General features: G+C 33.5%; 2 protein-coding genes and 1 pseudogene across 4 annotated transcripts; all 3 read left to right on the top strand.

Annotated features, from left to right (window-relative positions):
- Positions 1–8955: 8955 nt before the first annotated feature.
- LOC120174025 (double-stranded RNA-binding protein 4-like) lies at positions 8956–12814 on the top strand. Of its 3 annotated transcripts, none has more exons than XM_039181019.1 (5): positions 8956–9264; positions 10905–11164; positions 11634–11844; positions 11951–12329; positions 12458–12814. In XM_039181019.1, the coding sequence occupies exons 1-5, from the start codon at positions 9138–9140 to the stop codon at positions 12516–12518; spliced, it is 1038 nt and encodes a 345-aa protein (XP_039036950.1). In that variant the 5' UTR covers positions 8956–9137; the 3' UTR covers positions 12519–12814. The 3 variants fall into 3 exon arrangements, with proteins under 3 accessions (XP_039036950.1, XP_039036949.1, XP_039036951.1); XM_039181018.1 differs by having other exon boundaries at positions 10905–11167; XM_039181020.1 differs by lacking the exon at positions 12458–12814 and having other exon boundaries at positions 10905–11167; positions 11951–12333.
- A 1638-nt stretch (positions 12815–14452) lies between these two features.
- Positions 14453–15313, top strand: LOC120173987 (the record flags this gene model as incomplete). The annotated part of the gene is made up of 1 exon (XM_039180996.1): positions 14453–15313. A coding segment is annotated over exon 1 (828 nt), but the record flags the coding sequence as incomplete, so codon positions are not given.
- On the top strand, positions 15278–19823 carry LOC120173969 (annotated as a pseudogene).
- Positions 19824–20385: the final 562 nt, after the last annotated feature.

Below are 20385 nucleotides of genomic sequence, written 5' to 3'. Positions count from 1 at the left end.
TAATATTTTTGATTACCAATTCAAAACCAGTTTCAATCAGTGATAGACAGCTCTGTTCTTTCATAAAATAAATAAGAATGTCTGACACGTTTGATTTAAAACCCAAATTAATTTTTTAAGCATAGTTTAATATCATAATATTTATCCATACTATTAATTATATTTAATACTAACTATATTAAGAAATTGCATATATTTTTTCATATACAGGCCAGCTAGAACTGTTAGAACAAAGTAGGATGTCATCATTAGTACCTGTAAATATTTCCTTGGTGATTGATGTCAATCTCAGCTCTTTACACATTTTCTTCCTTGTTCCTACGCGTGAAAAATCATTACACACTAAGTATACACTTAGTGAGGCAACCATAGAAATATTCAAGGCAATTCAACACTGTTGACACCATTTTTCACCCGGGCGGGGAAAAGACCGATACCGGCTCGAGGGTTTTCTCTTTGAAAAGAAATTTTGAAATGTGAGGATTCGCCACCAATCATTTAAGGTGCGATTGGTACACCATAAAAACTGGGTATTTTAATAAAACGTTTTATTTTTATCAAAATACCAAGTTTACAGTCTGCGAATATCCAGAAATCAGGTTCAGGAGTCGATTACGCTTGGGGAAGGATTAGCACCCCCATAAGTGCCCAAAAATTGGTACCTAGTTGATTATCCTATATTTAAAACTAGAAATTTTTAGTTCGATCTTTATTTAATTTAAAAAATCATTAGGGATCTAAAGTTGAAAAGGGTATTCGTTTATCGAGACCGATATCATTCACTCCCAAGTGTAAATGCGGGAGATCAACTATTGTGTCTAATAACCGAACATTGCCTTGGTTTTAGAAAACATGATGCGGTCTTTAAAAAGGATGTCGACCTATTTCGGGAATCACCAGTAGTCACCCCATGAGCATGATGGCGGGAGATATACTATTAATTCCTTAATAAGTGAACAGTGCCTAAGAGTTAAAAAATAAAATGCGATCAAACAAAATTTATTTATCCTAATTAAACTAAAAGTAAATTAAGGATATTTATGGATTAAAGTGTCAAATTATGAAGGTTAAGGAACCTAGGGGCTAAAGTCTAAAAACGTAGGCTCTAATATTAATCCTATTTGATTTTAATTAATTATTGAATTGAATAATCGAGATAGTCCTTCGAGTATTTAGGCGAGGGCCAACTCGAATTATCCCCTAATAAAAAGACTAGTTGTAAATATATTTAATAACCTATTTAATTTTTAATCAATTATGCAATTCAAGGAATTAAATTGGAACCACGAGAAAAAGCGATGACCAAATTAAGAATTTCCTTAATTTAAGAACTAAACTATGAGAATATAAAGTCAAACAAAATATCAAAATCAAATAAATGTTGTGAATAAAACTATTTGTAAAATGGATATATTTAAATATTAATCTATAATATATACTTATACATAATGGATTAGAATAAATAAAATAAAATTACATCTCAAAACATAAATTACATATAAAAAAACACATTTAAGGATTTTAAGGGACCAAAATAAACATAATATAAATTTAAAGTGCTAAAATAGAAAAAAGAGAAACTTAAGGGACTAAAATAACAAAAATTTAAATTTAAAGGACTAAAATAGAAAAAATATAAATTTAATGGACTAAAATAACAAAAACATAAACTTAAAGGGCTAAAATAGCAAGAACAAAAACTTAAGGGTTAAAATAGCAAAAACATAAACTTAAGGGAATAAATAAAAAAACCAAAGCCAAAATAAAAAATATTAAACATTACAGGCACCACAAACAAAAATAACCCATAAATAACCAAGGACTGAAATGAAATAAATATACACATAAAGGACCATGCCACAATTAAACCATATATCAAGCAGTGACTAAAATAAAATTTTTACAAATGACATGGCCAAAGTCAAATATTAACAAAAATAATATAACACATAATAACAGGATTAAAACATAAATACAGAAACATAAGTGCTTAAAACAAAAGAAAATAAAAATTCATTAAATGACTTTTCAATGAGATTATAAAATATGGGGGACCTAAATGGCTATTATCCCCTAGTGTGAAAACACAGAAATAAGAGTGCAAAACGGCACCATTTTGTTCATAATATATATATATATTATTCGAAGGCTAAAAATGGCCTCACACCCTCATTTGGTTTGTTTCAGAATATAAGGAGATAGAGAGAGGGTTGAGAACCGCCAGTAGCCGCGCTTACAATGGCGACGCACAGCGGCCAAAGGAACCCTGAATACCCCTAAAGTTTCCTCTCAAATCCCTGAACTCCGATCTACAAACCCTTTCCTCAAAAACCGAACAAATAAGCTTACATCTGTAATAATACCTCTCGGCCACTCCAAAATTGGCGCCGTTTGAACTCTCGGACGAACGAAAAGCACGGTGATAACCACTTTTTTCTCTCCTCTCTTGTTGTTAAATGGTATGAACCTTTCCTCTCTCTCGGTTTTTTGAATCCCCTTCCCTTTCTCTCTTTTTTGACTCTAATTTTTTCTTATGTTTGAATATTTTTCTTTTTTTTGTTCTTTCAAAAACTAGACTCCCCTCTCTAATATTCTTTTTTTCTTTTTGAATCTCGAATGTCCCCCTCCAATCCTCCTCCTTCGAATGCTCTCCTCCACTTTTATTTGATCTCTCCTAGTGATTGATAGCCTTGGATTTGATTTTGATTTACTTTTATTTTTTTAATAGGTTATTGATAGATTATGATGGTTTCGGTGACTGTTTATGCAGGGGAACAGTCGGTGGTAGCATGGCCAGGCGATAACAGCAGAGAATAGGCGGAGACAGAAAATCATACCCCTAGGGTTAGGTTTTAGAAACCCTAGATCGGTTCGAGTTTGAATCGGTCTGGATCTTGGGTTTCAGTTCGAGTCAGCAGTTGGCTACTGGATCTGGTCTTGGGGCATTGGGCTTGTACTGGGTTTGTATTTGGGCTGCACAAAATAATATAAATGTAAATAATAATAATAATAATAACTTAATAATAATAAATATTTTTACGACACCCGGACAAAATGGGTGTATACAAACACATAAATGTAAACAATAATAGTATTCAATGCATTATAATCACTTTACTTGTATTCCAACCATGTTACTACACATTAACATGATACAAACCATATATAAAATTTCTTACCAATATATTTGTTATTTATTCCACAAGCTCAACAGCTTATTCATATGTTTATCACTTGTTAACCAATAAACCATAGCCTAATATAAACCCTGAGGACTTTGGGTATTCGAGTCAAATATATGCATCGTAGTGCTAAACCTAAACTAAACTTATGCTCTAGTGCTAATCTGGATAAGAGACATAAGGTTGTGCCCACCACCTACACTAGGTTTACACTCTAGTGCTAATCTGGATATGACACATAAGGTTGTGCCCTCCACCTGCACTTAGTGTCCTTACACACTAGTGTTAATATAAACCTGCAACTATTATACTCTATGGCATGCCAACAAAACCTTGTCCCTCAATTACTTACTTGGGCATATAGTCTATTTTTTTAATTTCATCCATGGCAATGTATATTAATATAGTTTTAACATTGGGCAGTTCATACCCAAAGTAACATTCATAATAAACATCATATATATTCATGATAAAAATCATATATAAAATAATCGGTGATCAATGTATTTTATATTCAACCTTTGACATATTTAGAATATGTCAATCATATGATAAATGACATAAATATCATGCCAATACGAACAAGGTATACTCATCACGAGTCTTCCTAATGATGTATAAAACATCCATGTATAATGTCATGCATGCATTGCACTCACTTTAAAACTTTATATACAAATCAAATATAAGCCTTACTAAGCTTTAACTTGATCCTTTGCTTCTAATTCAATTAAATCCCAAAATTTGTCATAATTTCATATTTTGGTAATTTGCACTACCTTTAAAGAAATATTATTTTGTGTTAATATACACCTTTAAAAATTATTATGTTTTTACCATTGGAAACTAGACTCAAATATGAATTTATCCATATAAGGCACTCGTTATAGTTAAATTTGTACAATTTATGGTAAATTTTCAAAGTTGACCGAAAAAATATGTTTTGAGCACAATCTGTTGCCCTGTTTTCTGGCATGTCCTTGGTTAAAAATTAATATCTTTTTGTATACACCTAGGAATTAGTTTCCATTTGCTCTAAACAAAACTAGACGGGTATAATAATCCAACTGTTTAAAAATTATCCTCTAATCATTTTTTATAATTTATAGTGATTTTATAAACTTACTGTCCATAACATAAATTCTAAGCAGATTTCACCAATTTGCATTTTCAACTTGTTCACTAATTCTATTAGCTCACCAAATGCACATATATGCATGAATCACAAATCATATTACATTTTAGGAGTCACTCCTTACCATAGTAACTTCGTCACTAGCTCATCGCAAGCCAATGCTTGTTTGAAAACAAAAGTACAAATTAAATTTGCGCTCACCTGGTCTCCTTATCTTGCAACCTTCCTTAGAATTTCCCATTCCATCCTTAAGCTTCTCCTTAGCTGTAATAATGTTTGATCTAAATTTCAAGCACTCAATCTCTATGAACATCATTACCAAACATATACAAATTAAAACCAAATGTTAGAATCTTACTAATATAGGCATACTTTGGAAAATAAATTCCTAACAAATTTTCCGATGCTTATTCGATACAATTTTCGTGTCACAACATAAATGTTGACCTTAATACTTCGAATTGACCACTCAAGTTCCTTTTTATCCCAACTTTACATAACATTTTCACTTAAGATCCAAACCTTTCCATATTTTTTATTTAAACCTCAATTTTTACAAGCTTTCCAAAATAATCTAATTTCGCATCCTAACTTCAATTTCAACACTCAAGCATTAATTTCTAGCATAGTACATCAACTATTGAACACTTACACAACAATTCATAACTTTTCCAAAATTGGCAATTTGGTCCCCCCCGACTTTTCAAAAGTTACAAAATGCTCCCCAAAATTTTTATGCGGCTTGTAAAATACTTGCTACATCATTTCAAGTCCCTACTCTCAAGATAATTTGAAGATTGGCCTAAAGCTAGGTGACACCAGATGCTATTGTTAATTGTCATTTGATGTTAGCTTAATCTAGGTAATTTATTGATAAATGGTATAATTTTGAGAACAAGTCCTAGATGTAAGGACTAGATTACGAACAATAACACTAATGTATGAATTATTAATGAGTATTGATAAGAATACTACACCTACTGATGGCCATATATGTTTAGATTCATTCCTCTATATTTATATTGCATAGCATGCTCATGTTTATGAACTGCATAAAATATGCCATTGAGCTTATAAAGCTCAACGTTAGAATGTTTTTGATTGTGAGTTAGTAGATTATGCTTGATGTCGAGAAACACCATCATTGAAGAGATTCTTGCATCTCCCTACCAAAGTATAATATATGATTACTTTAAAGGGAATATATATTGATAGGATCCTTATTTATATTTGTTCTATAATTCTACTATTATTTTGATTTATATTTTGATATATCCTATATTTTACATAGCTTTAATTTTTTTATAAACATTTTTTACAATTGTTATGAATTTGATGATTTTTATATTAAATTTGAATATATGAATGATTAATAAAATCGAGAAAAGGTTTAAATTGGATGGTCATTTCAGTGGTCCAATATAACATTTTGAGTCCATTTATATATAACGAATCAATATTAGAGTGTTACATTAGTCATGTCACAGTTTTGATTTGTTAGAAAATACTTCAAAGCTCTTCAAATCATTTGAGACATAAAGAAGACGATGAAGAGAAAAATTTGTGAAAGAAAAAAAAGGAAATAATGTAAAATATTTTTAGTCTTTTTCCCAATTTGACCCTCAAAATACAGCTTATTCCTAACTTGACCCTTCATGTATCACTAATTACTTGGTTGAAAGCGCCCCAAAATTGTTTTTCAACGACGCCAGACAAAAAGGTCAAAATTGTTGATGAAGTAGAACTTTAAGATTCATATTTGATTAAAAAAAACTCAAGGTTCAAAATGTAAGTTATGTCATATCTTAAGGGCCAAATTATCCATTAAACTATTTCATAATTGTTTTATTTGTAAGTATCAAAATTTATATATAAACTAATTCAATAAAAAATACAAAAGCATTGATTTTTGGCAGGAGAGGTGTAAAACTAATTTCAGTTGGATTCTTAGGACGCTACTGAAGTTGAGTGTTGAAGTAGGAGCCTTGTTTAGTTTTGGTTCTAGTCCGAAGTGGACTAAGATTAAATGTAAATGGATCTGTGATAGTACTAGAATTCTGAAGGAAAAAATTAAGTGGCATAGGCTTATCTGGTTGCCTTCCCATGTTCCGAAGCATTCTATTATAGTTTGGATGGCCATTTTGTGTAGGCTGCCTACAAAGAATAGATTGGCTCGATTTAGAATGTTCCGGATAGTTCATGTGGTTTATGTGATGTTGCTTTGGAGTCAAGATGTCATTTATTTGCTGAATGTGCTTATTCTAGGGAGGTTTGGAGTGGTATTTTGTATTTGTGTAGGTTGCGTTGCGGAGGATAGAGTTGGGATGATCGGCTCTTGTGGGCTGCAGAGACCTTGAAAGGTGATTTTTTATTAGTTCTAATTTTAAAGCTGGCTTGGGTGGGGTTCATTTATTTCATTTAGGAGGAGTGCAATTTCCCATTGTATAAAAGGAATAGGCGTTCGTCTACAGTTATGGTTGATTGTGTTAGGGAGATGGTTAAGATTAAGCTGAGTAGGTGCTCTATTGAACGAAGTGATAGAGTTAACCTGATTTTGTGTACAAATTGGGGGTTGTGTTAGTGATTGTCTGTTGTTTTATTGCAGGTTAGAATAGTGTTTTCTGTTGTTTTGTTTTTGATAGATTTTGGTAAACATGTTTGTGATGTATCAGCTCTTTGGATAATCTATTAATAAAATCGACTTATCCAAAAAACTAATTCAATAAAAAATAATTATTACATATAATAGTTTTATACAATGCACATTGAAAAGTTTTGTCACTTCGTTTCTTATTTAATAGCGTAATGATATATATATATATATATATATATATATATATATATATATATATATAGATATATAGATTAAATAGAACTTAAAGTATTAGAATTGATTTTTTAAATACGAAGAAAATATCGAAAGATTTGTTATGATTTAAATGTAATTTATTGTTTATCATTTTATAAAATTCACACCTATTTATTATTCACAGCGAATTTCTAAAAGCGAAACTTATCAAAAAATAAAAAAAGGCCTACTATTTTTTCTTATAAAGTCTTATACTTTTACGCCGTTGTCGATGGTCTTTGTGTCAAATGTCGATACCTCCTTATCATATTTTTTCTTATTCCATCACATTCTCACCCTTATTTTTCTCCTTTCTCTGTTTCATTTATTCTCACATCTTTTTTTTATGTTTGAAAATTTTTCCACCACCTTTGACGACCTTTACGTCGATCACTGTATTTTTATGTTTAGTTTTTTCTCTCTTCTCCTTTGATTTTATTTGTATTTTCTTTTTTTAAGGTTCCTTCATGTTATCCCTCTACCTCTACCATTCCAATGGATATTGGTGAATTTTTACTGTAATTTCATGTCATGCTCTTCAATGGATGATACACCACAGCTCACCACCTCTCCTCTTTAGTCGTTTATCTTTTGTTCATTTAGTATTTTGGTTTTTTTTTATTTTGGTTATCTTATTGTGAATTTTTTTTTTTTTGTAGATATCTATTAATCTTCTCCTTAGAGCGTCGACTTCTTACTCATATTTGATTTTCACGTTCAACATGTTTTATTTATTCTGACATCACTTATGTTTGAATTTTCCAATGTCACGATCTTTCATGAAGGATATGGTAAAATCTTCCGATCTTCTTATGCTTTTACAAAGTAGAATCTTTTTAAAAAAAAAATCAATTGACAATGTACATATATCCTACAAATGCTATTACTAGAACTCAAAATCTCTTTAAAACAATATTTCATTTTACTACTTAGACCACTTTGATAGATTCACTAAAATCATCTTATGTGTGCTATTATTGTTAAAACCACCTCGTTTCTACTTGTCTAGGATCATATTATTTTTTTCTCGATTCATATTTTAATAAAAAAATATTATTAGCTAATACCATCTCGTTTCTATTTGTCTAGGATCGTGATAAAAAATATGATTTAATACAAAATTAAGTGTCCAAACTATACTACTTTTTCTAAATAGGTGTTTAAACTATTTTTTGACTTATCCAGGTGCCTAACGTTACAAATGTTACCCATTTAGGTACTCGAACCGTCAACAACGTTAATTTCTTCGTTAAGGACACGTGTCTCAATATGATAATTTTAATATTTATTTTTAAAAAAATATATTAAAATTATTATGATATTTATAAAAAAACACTAACTTTTCTTATATTATAAAACAATCCTAAAATCTCAAATCCTAACCTTATTCTGTTGTCGCCGCCTTTTCTAGCCATGACCACCGCCATCGACGTAGTCCCTGCCATCCTCCTACTCTTACGTCGTCGTAGTTTCCGTTGATTGGTCGTCGAATCGCATGGGATCGCGATTTTCATCCTAGGGTTCATGGAGTATAAAACGTTGATTTGTCGTCGATCTACCGTCGATCAAATACGATTTCATGGGGGTTTTGACCGTCGGAAGGAGATGAGGTCGGGTGGAACTTCGTTGATACTAAAAGGCAGCACCATCATACGCCAGCATGCGTTTAAGGATTGGAAGGAAGGTTTTCAAACCTTTGGGTTTATTTCAAAATTTGTTTGGTATTATGCCAATATATATATATATATATCACTCTCATTAAATAGGAATATTATTAGCGGAAACCAAATCTAAAATTAAAAGTCAATATTGTAACCCGAGATAATAAACACAACATAAACAGAAAATAATAACTCAAATTACTACCTCTAGGTTTGGCAAGTAATCTCCATTAATATCCAGGCAGTGGCCATGAGGCCTGTGTCTAACCTGGCTGAAGCGTAAGTTGATCCTACTTTGAAGAAGGAAAACAATGGAGAATCCCTTAACGCATTTTCCTCAACCCTCCCTCGTCGATCAACCTCAAGCACCGGTGGGTCCTCCTGCTTCTTCTCTGGTGGTGTCTTCAGCTTTCCCCTTTGATCATCCATCTACTTCTAGTAAGTATTACAATTCATTTTTCTTTTTGGCTGTAGAAAAGTCGATTTTTGGTTCATACGTACGAAAAGAATTTTGGGTTCTCGTTAGATGTAATTGATTTCTCTTGTATGCGTTTGAAAGAAATTTTTGGTTGAATTTGATTTATGGTATTTTAGTGTTGTTTTTTGTTTGCTATCCGCTATTGAAATTTCTAGGGTTATCTCAAAAAAAAATCTAGGGTTTTAGACTTTGATGCTCTGAATGTACACGGAGATAGAGAATACAAAATAATATAAAAATGGGAAAGTATTTTGAAATGTGGTTTTTACATTTTTCTTTTCGTTAAATGGAATTTCCCCCTTTTTTTGGTGAATTTCTTTGACATGCAGGTTTGATCAGTTCTAGCCATAAAAAATCTTGGAATATTTAAATTCTTTAAACTTACAGTAAAACTTAAGGAGATACTCTTTCAAACTTGTTGATGATCTGAACCTATTTTAGAGAATATAAAATGGATTTTTTTGGCTATTCTTTAAGATCGACTCTTGTTTCAGGTCTTTAAGCAATTGGTACCTTGTGAAATGTGCTTTGTGCATTTTCATTAAAAATTGAAAACATAGACTTTCTATCATTTTAAGGGGAGCGGTATTCTTTTCTTTTTTTCTGTTCACATGGAGGATCAAGGGATTGATTGGAAGAGGGAAGGGGCAATGCTCCCAAAATGGACTTTTGTTTCGGAAGGTTTTCATAAGGAAATATGCCTTTTCGTTTGAAATATTTAATAACCTGATTGGTAACAATGAATTTTATTTTCTTCTGTTACTTTATGTGCCTCTTTATTATTTCTGGTGCAGTTTCTGAATCTGTGAAATTTCATTCATGCATGGTTACTTGATGACATGGAGGAGCCTACTCCTATTTTGCCTATCACACTTGCTACCACAGTGCTAGCAGCAGGAATTTTTCTTGTAGCCTCTTTTCAAAGTTATACCTTACATAATTATCTAATATCTTTGAAATGTATAATGACAGTATTATTAGGGTCTATTGAAGTGCTAAAGTATGGGAAAGAGTGGATGCCTGGATGTTGCCTTCAAAAAGTATCTTGCTACCAGCAAGCCAAGGGAAAGGGAGGAAAACAGTTGATAAACCTCCTTTATTTGGATGCTGTTATGGAAGGCTAGGAAGGGAAACTTGTAAAAATGGGTAGCATTATTTGATCTAGGATGTAAAAGACCTAGGATATAAAGTTAAATTGAAGTGGCAAACAATAACATTAATTCTTACATGTATAATGGGAATTATGAAGTTAGAATTAGAGTGGAAGTCATAGGTTGCAGTAGCACAAGTAGGTTTAGAAAGATTAAAGAGTTGGCATTTTAGAATTGAAATCGCTATAACAGAACTAGTGCTTTCTTGCTGCACCTTGCACCTTAGGATATATAGAGATCTTAGCGCTTAAAGTGTGCCTAGTGCTGTGCCACTGTTGACAGAACTAGTGTATGGACAATTTTTCTCTAATATTTTTTGGTTGAGTTCATGTTGTACGGTTTATTTTATCTTTTGGCTCGCTTGTAAGCCATATTTTCTGCCCTTTGCCTTCTTTTTAACTTGTATGAAAGTCAGAATCCCTAACTAATTCATGCTTGGTTTTGTTTAGAACCTCCAGGACCCTTTATGTATAAAAATCGGTTACAAGAATTTACACAACGATCATCCTTGCAGCTTCCAGTGTATCGAACTTTTAATGATGGACCTATGCATGCACCAAAGTTTCGGTCAACCGTGTTAGTTGATGGTCTAACATATACTTCTGAGAGCACCTTCTCAAATATAAAAGCTGCTGAACAGGATGTTGCCAAGCATGCCCTGGAGTGTATTTCAAAAAAATTAAAAGATGAAGGCTGTTCTCTCGCTCATGTGGTTTATTGCTTACATCTTCCTTTATTTATATGGTTCTTGGTTACTCATAGTTGTTTGTCTTGAAACTTACTCGTTAAATTGGTACACATTTGGTATCCTTGTGCCATATCTTGGTCCATTGTTAAAAAGAGGACAAAGTTTTATAAGGTGTGTGACTTTGATATCATGTGGTCTACTAGCTCAACTGTTAATTATAAACGATTAATAAGTAAATTTGGAAATCCTTTTGATATTGAAATATCATTAGAAATGACCTCATAAGGTTTTAAATACTTTTAGAATCCATTGTTTCTTGATTTTCGAATATATTTATCTCCATTATCTTGGTTTTCACCTTTAAAGTGTAAATGAAAATAGGAAAAGGAAAATGTTTTATGAAACTAAGGATCCTTAAATAGGCACATCATACTTGCATATTTAATGTTTGCTTTGGGGTTTGATAAACTGTTTTTGTTTGGTACATTAGGATATCATGTTTTGCAAGTCTATCTTAAATGAATCTGTGGTCAAGACGAAACTACAACTTCCGACTTACTCTACCATTCAGTCAGAAGGATTGCCTCCTATTTTTGTGTCTACTTTGTTTTTCAATGGCATGATGTACAAAGGGGAAACTGGCAGAACTAAGAAAGAGGCTGAACAATTAGTTGCACGTGCCGTCATCCAATCACTTCTAGGTATTTTTCTTCTCCTTTCTGGAAGAAAACTACACATATATGGTTCCATAATTTTAATCAACTTACTTGGATGAGTTCTATTCTTTTCGTTTGACCAATAATGCAGATGATGATAGGTATGTGATAGTTGTTTCAGAGATCATCAGATCCAAAGCTAAACTTCAGAATGCCTTGAATAAAGTCAAGGATTCAAACATTGCCAATTTCAACACTACACCTGTTGTGGCAAACATTGAGAGTCACAACATTGAAGAGGTTGAAACAACTGTAATCCCTAACTGTGTGCTAACTAGTGAATCTGTACAGCCAAGCTCGGGTTCAAAACATCCTCGCCATGAATTCAAGAATCCAACTGTAGGACAAGGTAGTGATTGCATTCATCTTCCAATTGCTTTTGTACCTGCTTTCTTAGGACAGACTGCAGATGGTGAACACTCAAGAAAATCAAAGAAGAAGAAGCGGGCTAAACTAAATGCTGATTCTCAGTAAGATTGAGTTTCTCATTCTCAATGTTGAGTGTGACCTTGTGTTGTTATTCCGAAATAGTTTTATGAATATCCGTCGATGAGCTTTGGCGTCTATGTTTACTTGGCATTCATGTAATGATTTGCAGGTTGGCTGTTGCTGGTGTCCCATTTGCTCAAACCACACCACCGTGTTCACTTGCTCCTTGAACCTGCGCGATCGCTACCTTGCTTTATAGCTAGTGCTTTGTTAGATTTAGAAAAAACCATAGTTATGGTTCTCAGATGATTAGACTTACTGTTGTTCTGCAGTAAAACTAACTGATAAATGTTTCTTTCATGCTATTGCCTAAATTTCAATATTAGGAGCAGCTGCTAAGAAACTTTTGTTGAAGTCGGGCAATAGTGGCTGACGTGGAAGAAACTCAGTTGTTTCTGAAAATAACTTGGGTTGTCTATATTTGGCTAAAATGTGGAAATTGAGTTGCTTGTGCTTAATAATAATTTCTTTGAAAGTTTATAAGTACCATATAAATTTCTTTGAAAGTTATAGTGCATGCACTAAACTCACATAGCTTCCTTTCATCTGATTTTTTTTATTATCAAAAGATCATATAATCTTTAAAGTTCCATTAAAAAAATCTGAGTATCAGATTGAATAAATATTAAATGCATTTTTGATAATATAAAATGATGTAGAACATGTTGATTTGCATATAATTAATCACTGACATGCTTGTCGGGCTGAATCCAATTTCAAATTATTTCTTTTAAAATTACGACAAGGATATCCAACCTTTCTTTTCTATATTTTTTTAAACAAATGTTTCAACTATGCTTCTTTTACATATATTTTATTAAACTAATTTTTTCAATGCATTGAAACTCATAACATTAGTTGTTAATTACTATATTTAATAAAAAAATATTATATAGTCCTAGAAACATATCTTGATTAATTTTATTGTTTACAAATTCAATGATTACCTTGGTGCTTACAAATTTATCTACCAACTAAGAAATATGCAAAAGAAATCAGTATATGTACAGGGACGAACCCACATTATAGATGAGCGGGGCAGCTTCCCTCCTAACTTTGAAGGTCTAATTACATTTTAGGCCACTAGAAATATTAAAACTATTCCAATTTAGTCATTTCCCTCCCAAAATTTTTTTTGGTATAATTATTTTCGGGATACTGTAAGTTTTAAAATTAATGAAATCAAGTCTTAACCTAATTTTATCTGATTTAATTGTTTTTAAGACCAATGATTTTTAAGATTAATAGAATCAAATCCTTAATCTCTATTTTTTATGATTTAATTATTTTTTAAGACCCTATTAATTTTAAAATTAAACAACTTACTTTCTCATAGTTTACTCTTGACTTTGTCCCTGTATATGTAGTTACAGAAAATACAACACGAAGTAAAACTAAACTTATGTACAGTAATGGTGAGAACATAGAACCTAATATTAATTAAAATGTCTTCATCTTTTCATTAAAATTTATACATAATGCTAAAATTAGCTCTCAATATTTTTCAAAATAGTCATTTTGGTTCCTATTTTTTGGGAGCATTTTGACCCAACATCTCACTTTAGAATAAAAAAACTCATAACATTCGACTAAAAGTCACTTTGGCCCTTATTCTTTTATTATAGAGCATTTTGCCCCCAACATTTTATTTTAGGGTAAAAACCCAAATTTTGGAGAATTTACTATTTGTTAACTAATGATTTCCATCCATGGAGGGACCTTTTTGCTCCAAAATGAAATGTTGTGGGGCCGAAATATTTAAAGAAAAAGAATAGGAGTCTAAATAAATATTTTGATAAACATTGAAGGGCTAGTTTTGATATTATGCCTAAAATTTAATGTTCCAGTGGCTTGTGTATGCTAATCTACTTATTTTCCTTTAAATGAGAAATCATGAAAAGTACTTTTAACTTCATTTGTTTCAATATTTGCAAAATAGATTGCAATCTAACATGAGAGAAAAGATTATAGATGTCTAAGAAAAGAGATGTTGGATTGATTTTTATATTGAATAGGAAGAAAATGGTAAAGAAATGGTGTTAACCTTCTCCCACCAACTTAGCATTAATTTTAGTCTCAAATTTTCTAGTGATTTTTGCCCGGACAAGTTTTGATCTTGATTCCTTGTGCACAGTTTATGTTTGCATTACATTGCCCCATACCCTTTCTCTCTCTCTCTCCCTTCTTTTTCCGAGAAAATTCTCCCCCACTCTTCAAGCAAAGCAGCTCACTTTTTTTTATTATTCTCAAAGACTCGTCCTTTATTTTTAACTCTCTTTCTTGTTTTTGGAGTCTATGGGGGCATGTGTTCTTTTCTTCCATTGAGATCTGTTTCAAAGCAATGGGCTTTTACGAAGAAACTTGCACAAACTCCAGGAGTACAAAAAATGGCTTGATTGCTCTCCATGCAGCTCATCATAGTGCTTGCAATGAGGTAAAATTCAAGTCTCTTTTAACAAAAATGATTTGGGATTTTGGTCTCGGGTGTTTTATTCCGGGTTATCAGAGTAAAGGTTCAGAAAAGCAGCAGAAAAACAAAGGTGAAATTAAAGGAAGCAATTTGGAGCATAACAAGGCTTGGTTGTTGGCTGAGTCGAGTGGAGGAGATGAGTTGACTAGTACTGATCCACAATCAGTTCACTCATCTTTCTGGTTTAGTTTTTGTTCTCAAGTTGAACTAGATGCCATGACTGCAAATTCTTTGAGTTCAGCCACTGTTTTGATGGCGAATTTGGATAATGGGGTTAGTGATGATAGAGCAAAAGAATCGAAATGGAGAAGGATTGAGTCTTTAGAAAGAAGTATTTCACCAGTGACTAAGTCTTTGGTTAGATTCGATTATGGTGAAATTGCTTCAGCTAGCAGAAATTTCTCCAAAGGTATGAACTTCATGGATTTGGTTTCTTTCTTTCTTGTGTTCAATTGTTTTCTTTCTGTGTGGGATTTTGATTGGATTGTGTTGGAAAATGGCGGTAGAGAGAGTTTTGGGGAGAGGAGCATTGAGCTTTGTTTTCAGAGGCAGAGTTGGAGTATTGAGGACAAGTGTGGCCATTAAGATGTTGGATAAAGAAGACAAGGAATCTACCAAGACCTTTTGCAGAGAACTGATGATTGCTAGCTCTTTGCAACACCCTAATATTGTCCCTCTTTTGGGGTTCTGCATTGATCCTGAGCAAGGCTTATTTTTTGGTGTATAAGTTTGTCTCTGGAGGAAGCTTAGAACTCCATCTTCATGGTAAAGTTTTCACTTTGTTCTCTGATTGGAGTTTTACGTGGATTTTGTAATGAATTTTGAATGATTTAGGGGTTAATGTTTTGTAGATAAGAAGAATGGTGTAACAGTACGTCTCTTTCATGGTCTGCTCGGTATAAGGTCGCCTTAGGAATCGCAGAGGCCATTGCCTATCTACACAATGGAACTGAAAGATGTGTTGTTCATAGAGACATCAAGCCCTCTGACATCCTTCTTTCTTCCAAGAGAACACCCAAGGTAAGGGATCTTGGTCTGTAATTCCTAACTAGAAAAAGGATCGAAGCCGGTCTATTGATTATATGATATCTGTTATTGTAATGGTTGCAGTTGTGTGATTTCGGATTATCAACTTGGACATCCGCTATCGATACCAGTTTCTTAGAGAAGCTAAAAGATCTTTTTTTTTCTTTTTTGTTTTATTTTGCCTCATGGTGTGTAGGTGTTATGACCCAAGCAGCTATGCCAACTCAACAATCCTTTCAATGATTGACAGGTCAACATTTCAAGGCTTTGTTGGTTACGGTAACTGGCTATAAAATGTAGTGGAGTCAATGAAGGAAGGGCATGAAATATTGTTATAATCTGTTACTCTCCCTGTCTAGTTTTCTCTCTATTCTTCCCTCCTATTTCCCATTCTATCTTCTCTATTTGCTGTAATTTCTTGTTCTTCAATGGAATACAACTTAATTACTTGAGTTCATATCATTGAGAAACTGAGTTCATAAAATTTGGTGCTTTCGTTGAGACATTGAGCTATGATGAATGAAACTAAGGCCATTAAAACTCTGCAGAAGACTGTCGCTCATCACGAACAACTATTGGGATCTCTCCAAGCTCATGCTGAGCAGCAGAAACAGGTGAACGATGAGATCCAACAAACACTTAAATATGTGGAACGTCAATTGGAAGTCATATCATTGCATTTGGGACTGCCAGGTAAAATTGTTACTAAGCAAGACAGTTCAAGCACAAAGATCCCCCAATTGTTCGACGATTTGTCAACACCAAAGGAAAATGATGTTGTAGACCAAACAAATCAAAGCAGTGATGGACTTAATTTTTCAAGTGATATCAGGAGAATCATAGGTTCATCTAAACCCGTCGAGTCAACAAAAAATGATGTTCAAGATCAGAATATTAAAATACAAGAGCAACCATCAAAGAAAATTGGGAATCTGCATGTAATTGGCATTCTGAATCCTGTCAATGGCAGTAAGTGCGAAAACCTTCACTTTGAATTCAATTTCCATACTGCCAAATATATGGGATTATACTCTTTGATGTTGTGTACACTGCACGTTGCTGATTTCGGGGATAAATTACAGCTTTTAGGTGTTACGTATAAGGGGTTATTTGCTAGGAATTTGATATTTCTAACTATTCATGCTTGGAAAAAGCTTAAAAGGAATCATTTATTGCTGCTTACTCATGTGAAAGTGTTGATTAAGATTGATGATCCTTTTAAGTTTAGGCTTTTGTTAATGGGAAAGAGTGACTCAATTCATTAGAAGTTTCGAAGTTCATGATGTCGAGCATTACATAAATGTAACAAGCGATTTGTTGTTTGACAAGTTACAACCAAATCGAAAGTTATGGCTCGGCCTTCGTCGCAATCAAAATTTTTTCCAAAAAGAAACACGAGCGATTGTGAGAGCTGAAATGTTTGGTCAATTAACAAGTGGCCTAGAAGTTGCTTGGATCAAACTTAAAAGAGATCAGGTTTTGACAAATGAAAATATTATGGGACCAATGTGTGACATTAAAAGAGCACTTTTTGAAGCAGATGCGAGTCTTGTTATTAGACAGGTTGTCCAAGCTATAAGTGACCTGGTTGTGAGAGTTGTTTTATTTCAAGGGGTGAGCCTGAATCAACAATTATTTAAAATTGTACATGATGAGTTGATAAAAGTGATGGGAGGAGAGGTTATTGATTTTGTGTTCTCAAAATTTGGTGCACAAGCCAAGAAAAGTGGCCTTCAATCTCACACATTATCTGAGTATAAATGTGTTTTTCAGAGTTCTTAACAATATTAGCTTGGCTTTCGGGCATGCTGAAACAGAGAGACTATCTCGCATAACAACATTTGTCCCTGATACTGATGAATCAATTAGTAAGTTGGTGAAACAAAACGATAAGCTTGTGGACATTCATGAGGCACAAGATGGCAACCAGTTGCCATTGGCTGAACGAGAATTGATGTTAACAAAGATTTTTGTGAATGATTTGCTCGATAGGATATCCTTAACATGACCGGCATATTTAAAGCCAAGGTTGTTGATGTTCCTAATCACACAATTATTCTCGAGTTGATGGGAGGACTAGACAAGTTGGTTGCATTGCAGAGATTGTTGGAGCCGTATGGCATTTATAAGGTTGCTCAAACTGGTCGTCTAATGTTACGACGAATGAATGAAACTAACTTCGTAGCCGAATTCTATCGATTAATGCCTCCGAGATCAAAACCTCCAAAAATGCCACCAGAATTAATGCCTCTAGAGTTAGACTATATCATTGAAGATGCTGTGATAATGGACATTGCAAGATGGATCTTGATAAATAAAGAAATGGTGGATGAGATGCAAGAAGTGAAGAAAATGTCGAACCCCACAAAAGTTTTGTTGGTTGTGAATACAACGACTGGACAAGAAGTTGCATTAGTCAAAACATTCAATGTTGAGATCGGGATTGTAGGTGCCATTTTAACAAAGCTAGATAGAGGTTCTAGAGATGATGCAACTTTGAGTGATAAAGAGGTGTTCGGGAAGCCAATCAAACTTGCAGGATATGGAGAGCACATGGAGGACCTTAAATTTTTCTATTTAGATCAAATGGTTGGACGTCTCTCGAGGATGGGAGATGTTTTCTCATTGGTTGAGAAGGCACAAGAAGTTATATGCCAAGAAGATGCTGAAAATTGCAAAAGAAGATAAGGAGTACAAAGTTTGACTTCAATTATTTCCTAAAGCAGACTCATGCAATTACTCGGATGAGTTCTCTGACTCCATTTATTTAGTCATGTTTACACATTCATCAACAAGAAGTCACTCCACTATCTTGGTTGGAAAAATAATCGTGCTCAACATCTTCTTCGAACCTTGAGGACAAGGTTCTTCACCAAGAGAGGGGTATTGTTATGACCCAAGCAGCTATGCCAACTCAACAATCCTTTCAATGATTGACAGGTCAACATTTCAAGGCTTTGATGGTTACGGTAACTGGCTATAAAATGTAGTGGAGTCAATGAAGGAAGGGCATGAAATATTGTTATAATCTGTTACTCTCCCTGTCTAGTTTTCTCTCTATTCTTCCCTCCTATTTCTCATTCTATCTTCTCTATTTTCTGTAATTTCTTGTTCTTCAATGGAATACAACTTAATTACTTGAGTTCATATCATTGAGAAACTGAGTTCATAACAGTAGGTTTTTGGCGCCTGAGTATTTCCAACATGGGAAAGTATCTGATAAAACTGATGTTTATGCTTTTGGGGTTGTCTTGTTGGAGTTAATAACAGGAAAGAAACCAATCGAGGCAAGACGGCCTCCGGGAGAAGAGAACTTGGTCCTATGGGTAGGTTATTATTACCAATTTCAACCTTACACCAAGCATGTGAAAGATGAAAGAATGATTCCCGTAACAGCTTCCCTTGATAATGAAATTTCTACTCCCAGTTGTCCCCAGAGCCTAAATCACTACCTGCTCTTTATTCATATTCATTTACGTTTTCAGCTTTTTGTGATTCGATGATTTGATGCTCAGGAACGTAAACATGACACGCTTGTGAGCTCCTTCGTAGTTAGCTGATATGATTCGCTCATTGCAAGATGAACAATAGTTTGTGTTTTAGATGTAATGTTGAAGTTTCTTCAAATTTGCAGGCAAAACCTCTGATGCAGAGAGGAATGGCTTCTGTTGAAGAATTACTAGACCTAGGACTCGAGCTTACATTGAAAAATTCAAATCAAATAGCTCGAAGCATGCAAGCTGCAGCAGCCTGCACAAGGAACGAAGAGTTGCAAAGACCGAGCATCGATGAAATTATCTCGATATTGAGAGGTGAAGAAGAAGCGTTTTGTTCTATTAGGAAGAAGTCCAATTTGTCTGGAATTGTTGATTGTCACCCTCAGTTGCAACATTCAAAAAGTGAGATGAAGAGTTAATTAACCTTGGAAATGGTGGAAGTTTGAGAGTTTGAGGACGATGGTCACCTATGCTATGGGTGATTGTTTCTCTTGTAATATACCCTTTTCTTGTAGTAAATAGGAGAAAGGGTCTAATGATATCTGGTTGCATGTACATACCATGATGCCCTGCCCTCTCAACTCATGAAAACCTACCGATTTCCATTTGAATGCGTTCACAGTTGCAGTTAGGAATTTATAAATGAAAAATTAATCAAAATGATATTAATATAAAATAAGACATACCTAAGAGAAAATTTAAGTGGATCTGCCTTATCTATTTTCACGGATGAAAACGGATGAAAAAATAAGAAGCCACTATAAATGTAGAATGTAGAAATCACGAAGGTGTTATGTCTTGAGAGGGAGAAGGGGGAATACAGAATGAAGGAGGTAAGAGTTTAGATCTTTATTTCTTATAAATTGTGAAGATACATGTGCTGGGCATTTTTTTGGCCCAATAGGGCTTTTGGATTAATAATTTAAGGTTTTACCCATCCTCCAATTTTAATTAGGGATATATGGCACTTGCTACAATATCGGTGGAAATGGGATATTATTTTTTGAAAGACCCGGATGAGTGGGTTTCATGTGGGCCATTAAT

The sequence above is a fragment of the Hibiscus syriacus genome, unplaced genomic scaffold (assembly GCF_006381635.1).
Source record: "Hibiscus syriacus cultivar Baekdansim isolate YM2019G1 unplaced genomic scaffold, ASM638163v2 tig00111996_pilon, whole genome shotgun sequence".
Classification (NCBI taxonomy): Eukaryota; Viridiplantae; Streptophyta; class Magnoliopsida; order Malvales; family Malvaceae; genus Hibiscus; species Hibiscus syriacus.
The sequence above is the reverse complement of the archived record's forward strand: the minus strand, read 5'-3'. Positions and strand labels throughout refer to the sequence as shown.

Bases quoted from the DNA above. Each gene is read 5' to 3' on its own strand.
- LOC120174025 (XM_039181018.1), top strand. From the start codon at position 9,138: ATGGAGAATCCCTTAACGCATTTTCCTCAACCCTCCCTCGTCGATCAA. The intron at 11,845-11,950 runs GTATTTTTCTTC...CCAATAATGCAG, and splicing joins CGTCATCCAATCACTTCTAG to ATGATGATAGGTATGTGATA. The intron at 12,330-12,457 runs GTAAGATTGAGT...AATGATTTGCAG, and splicing joins AAACTAAATGCTGATTCTCA to GTTGGCTGTTGCTGGTGTCC.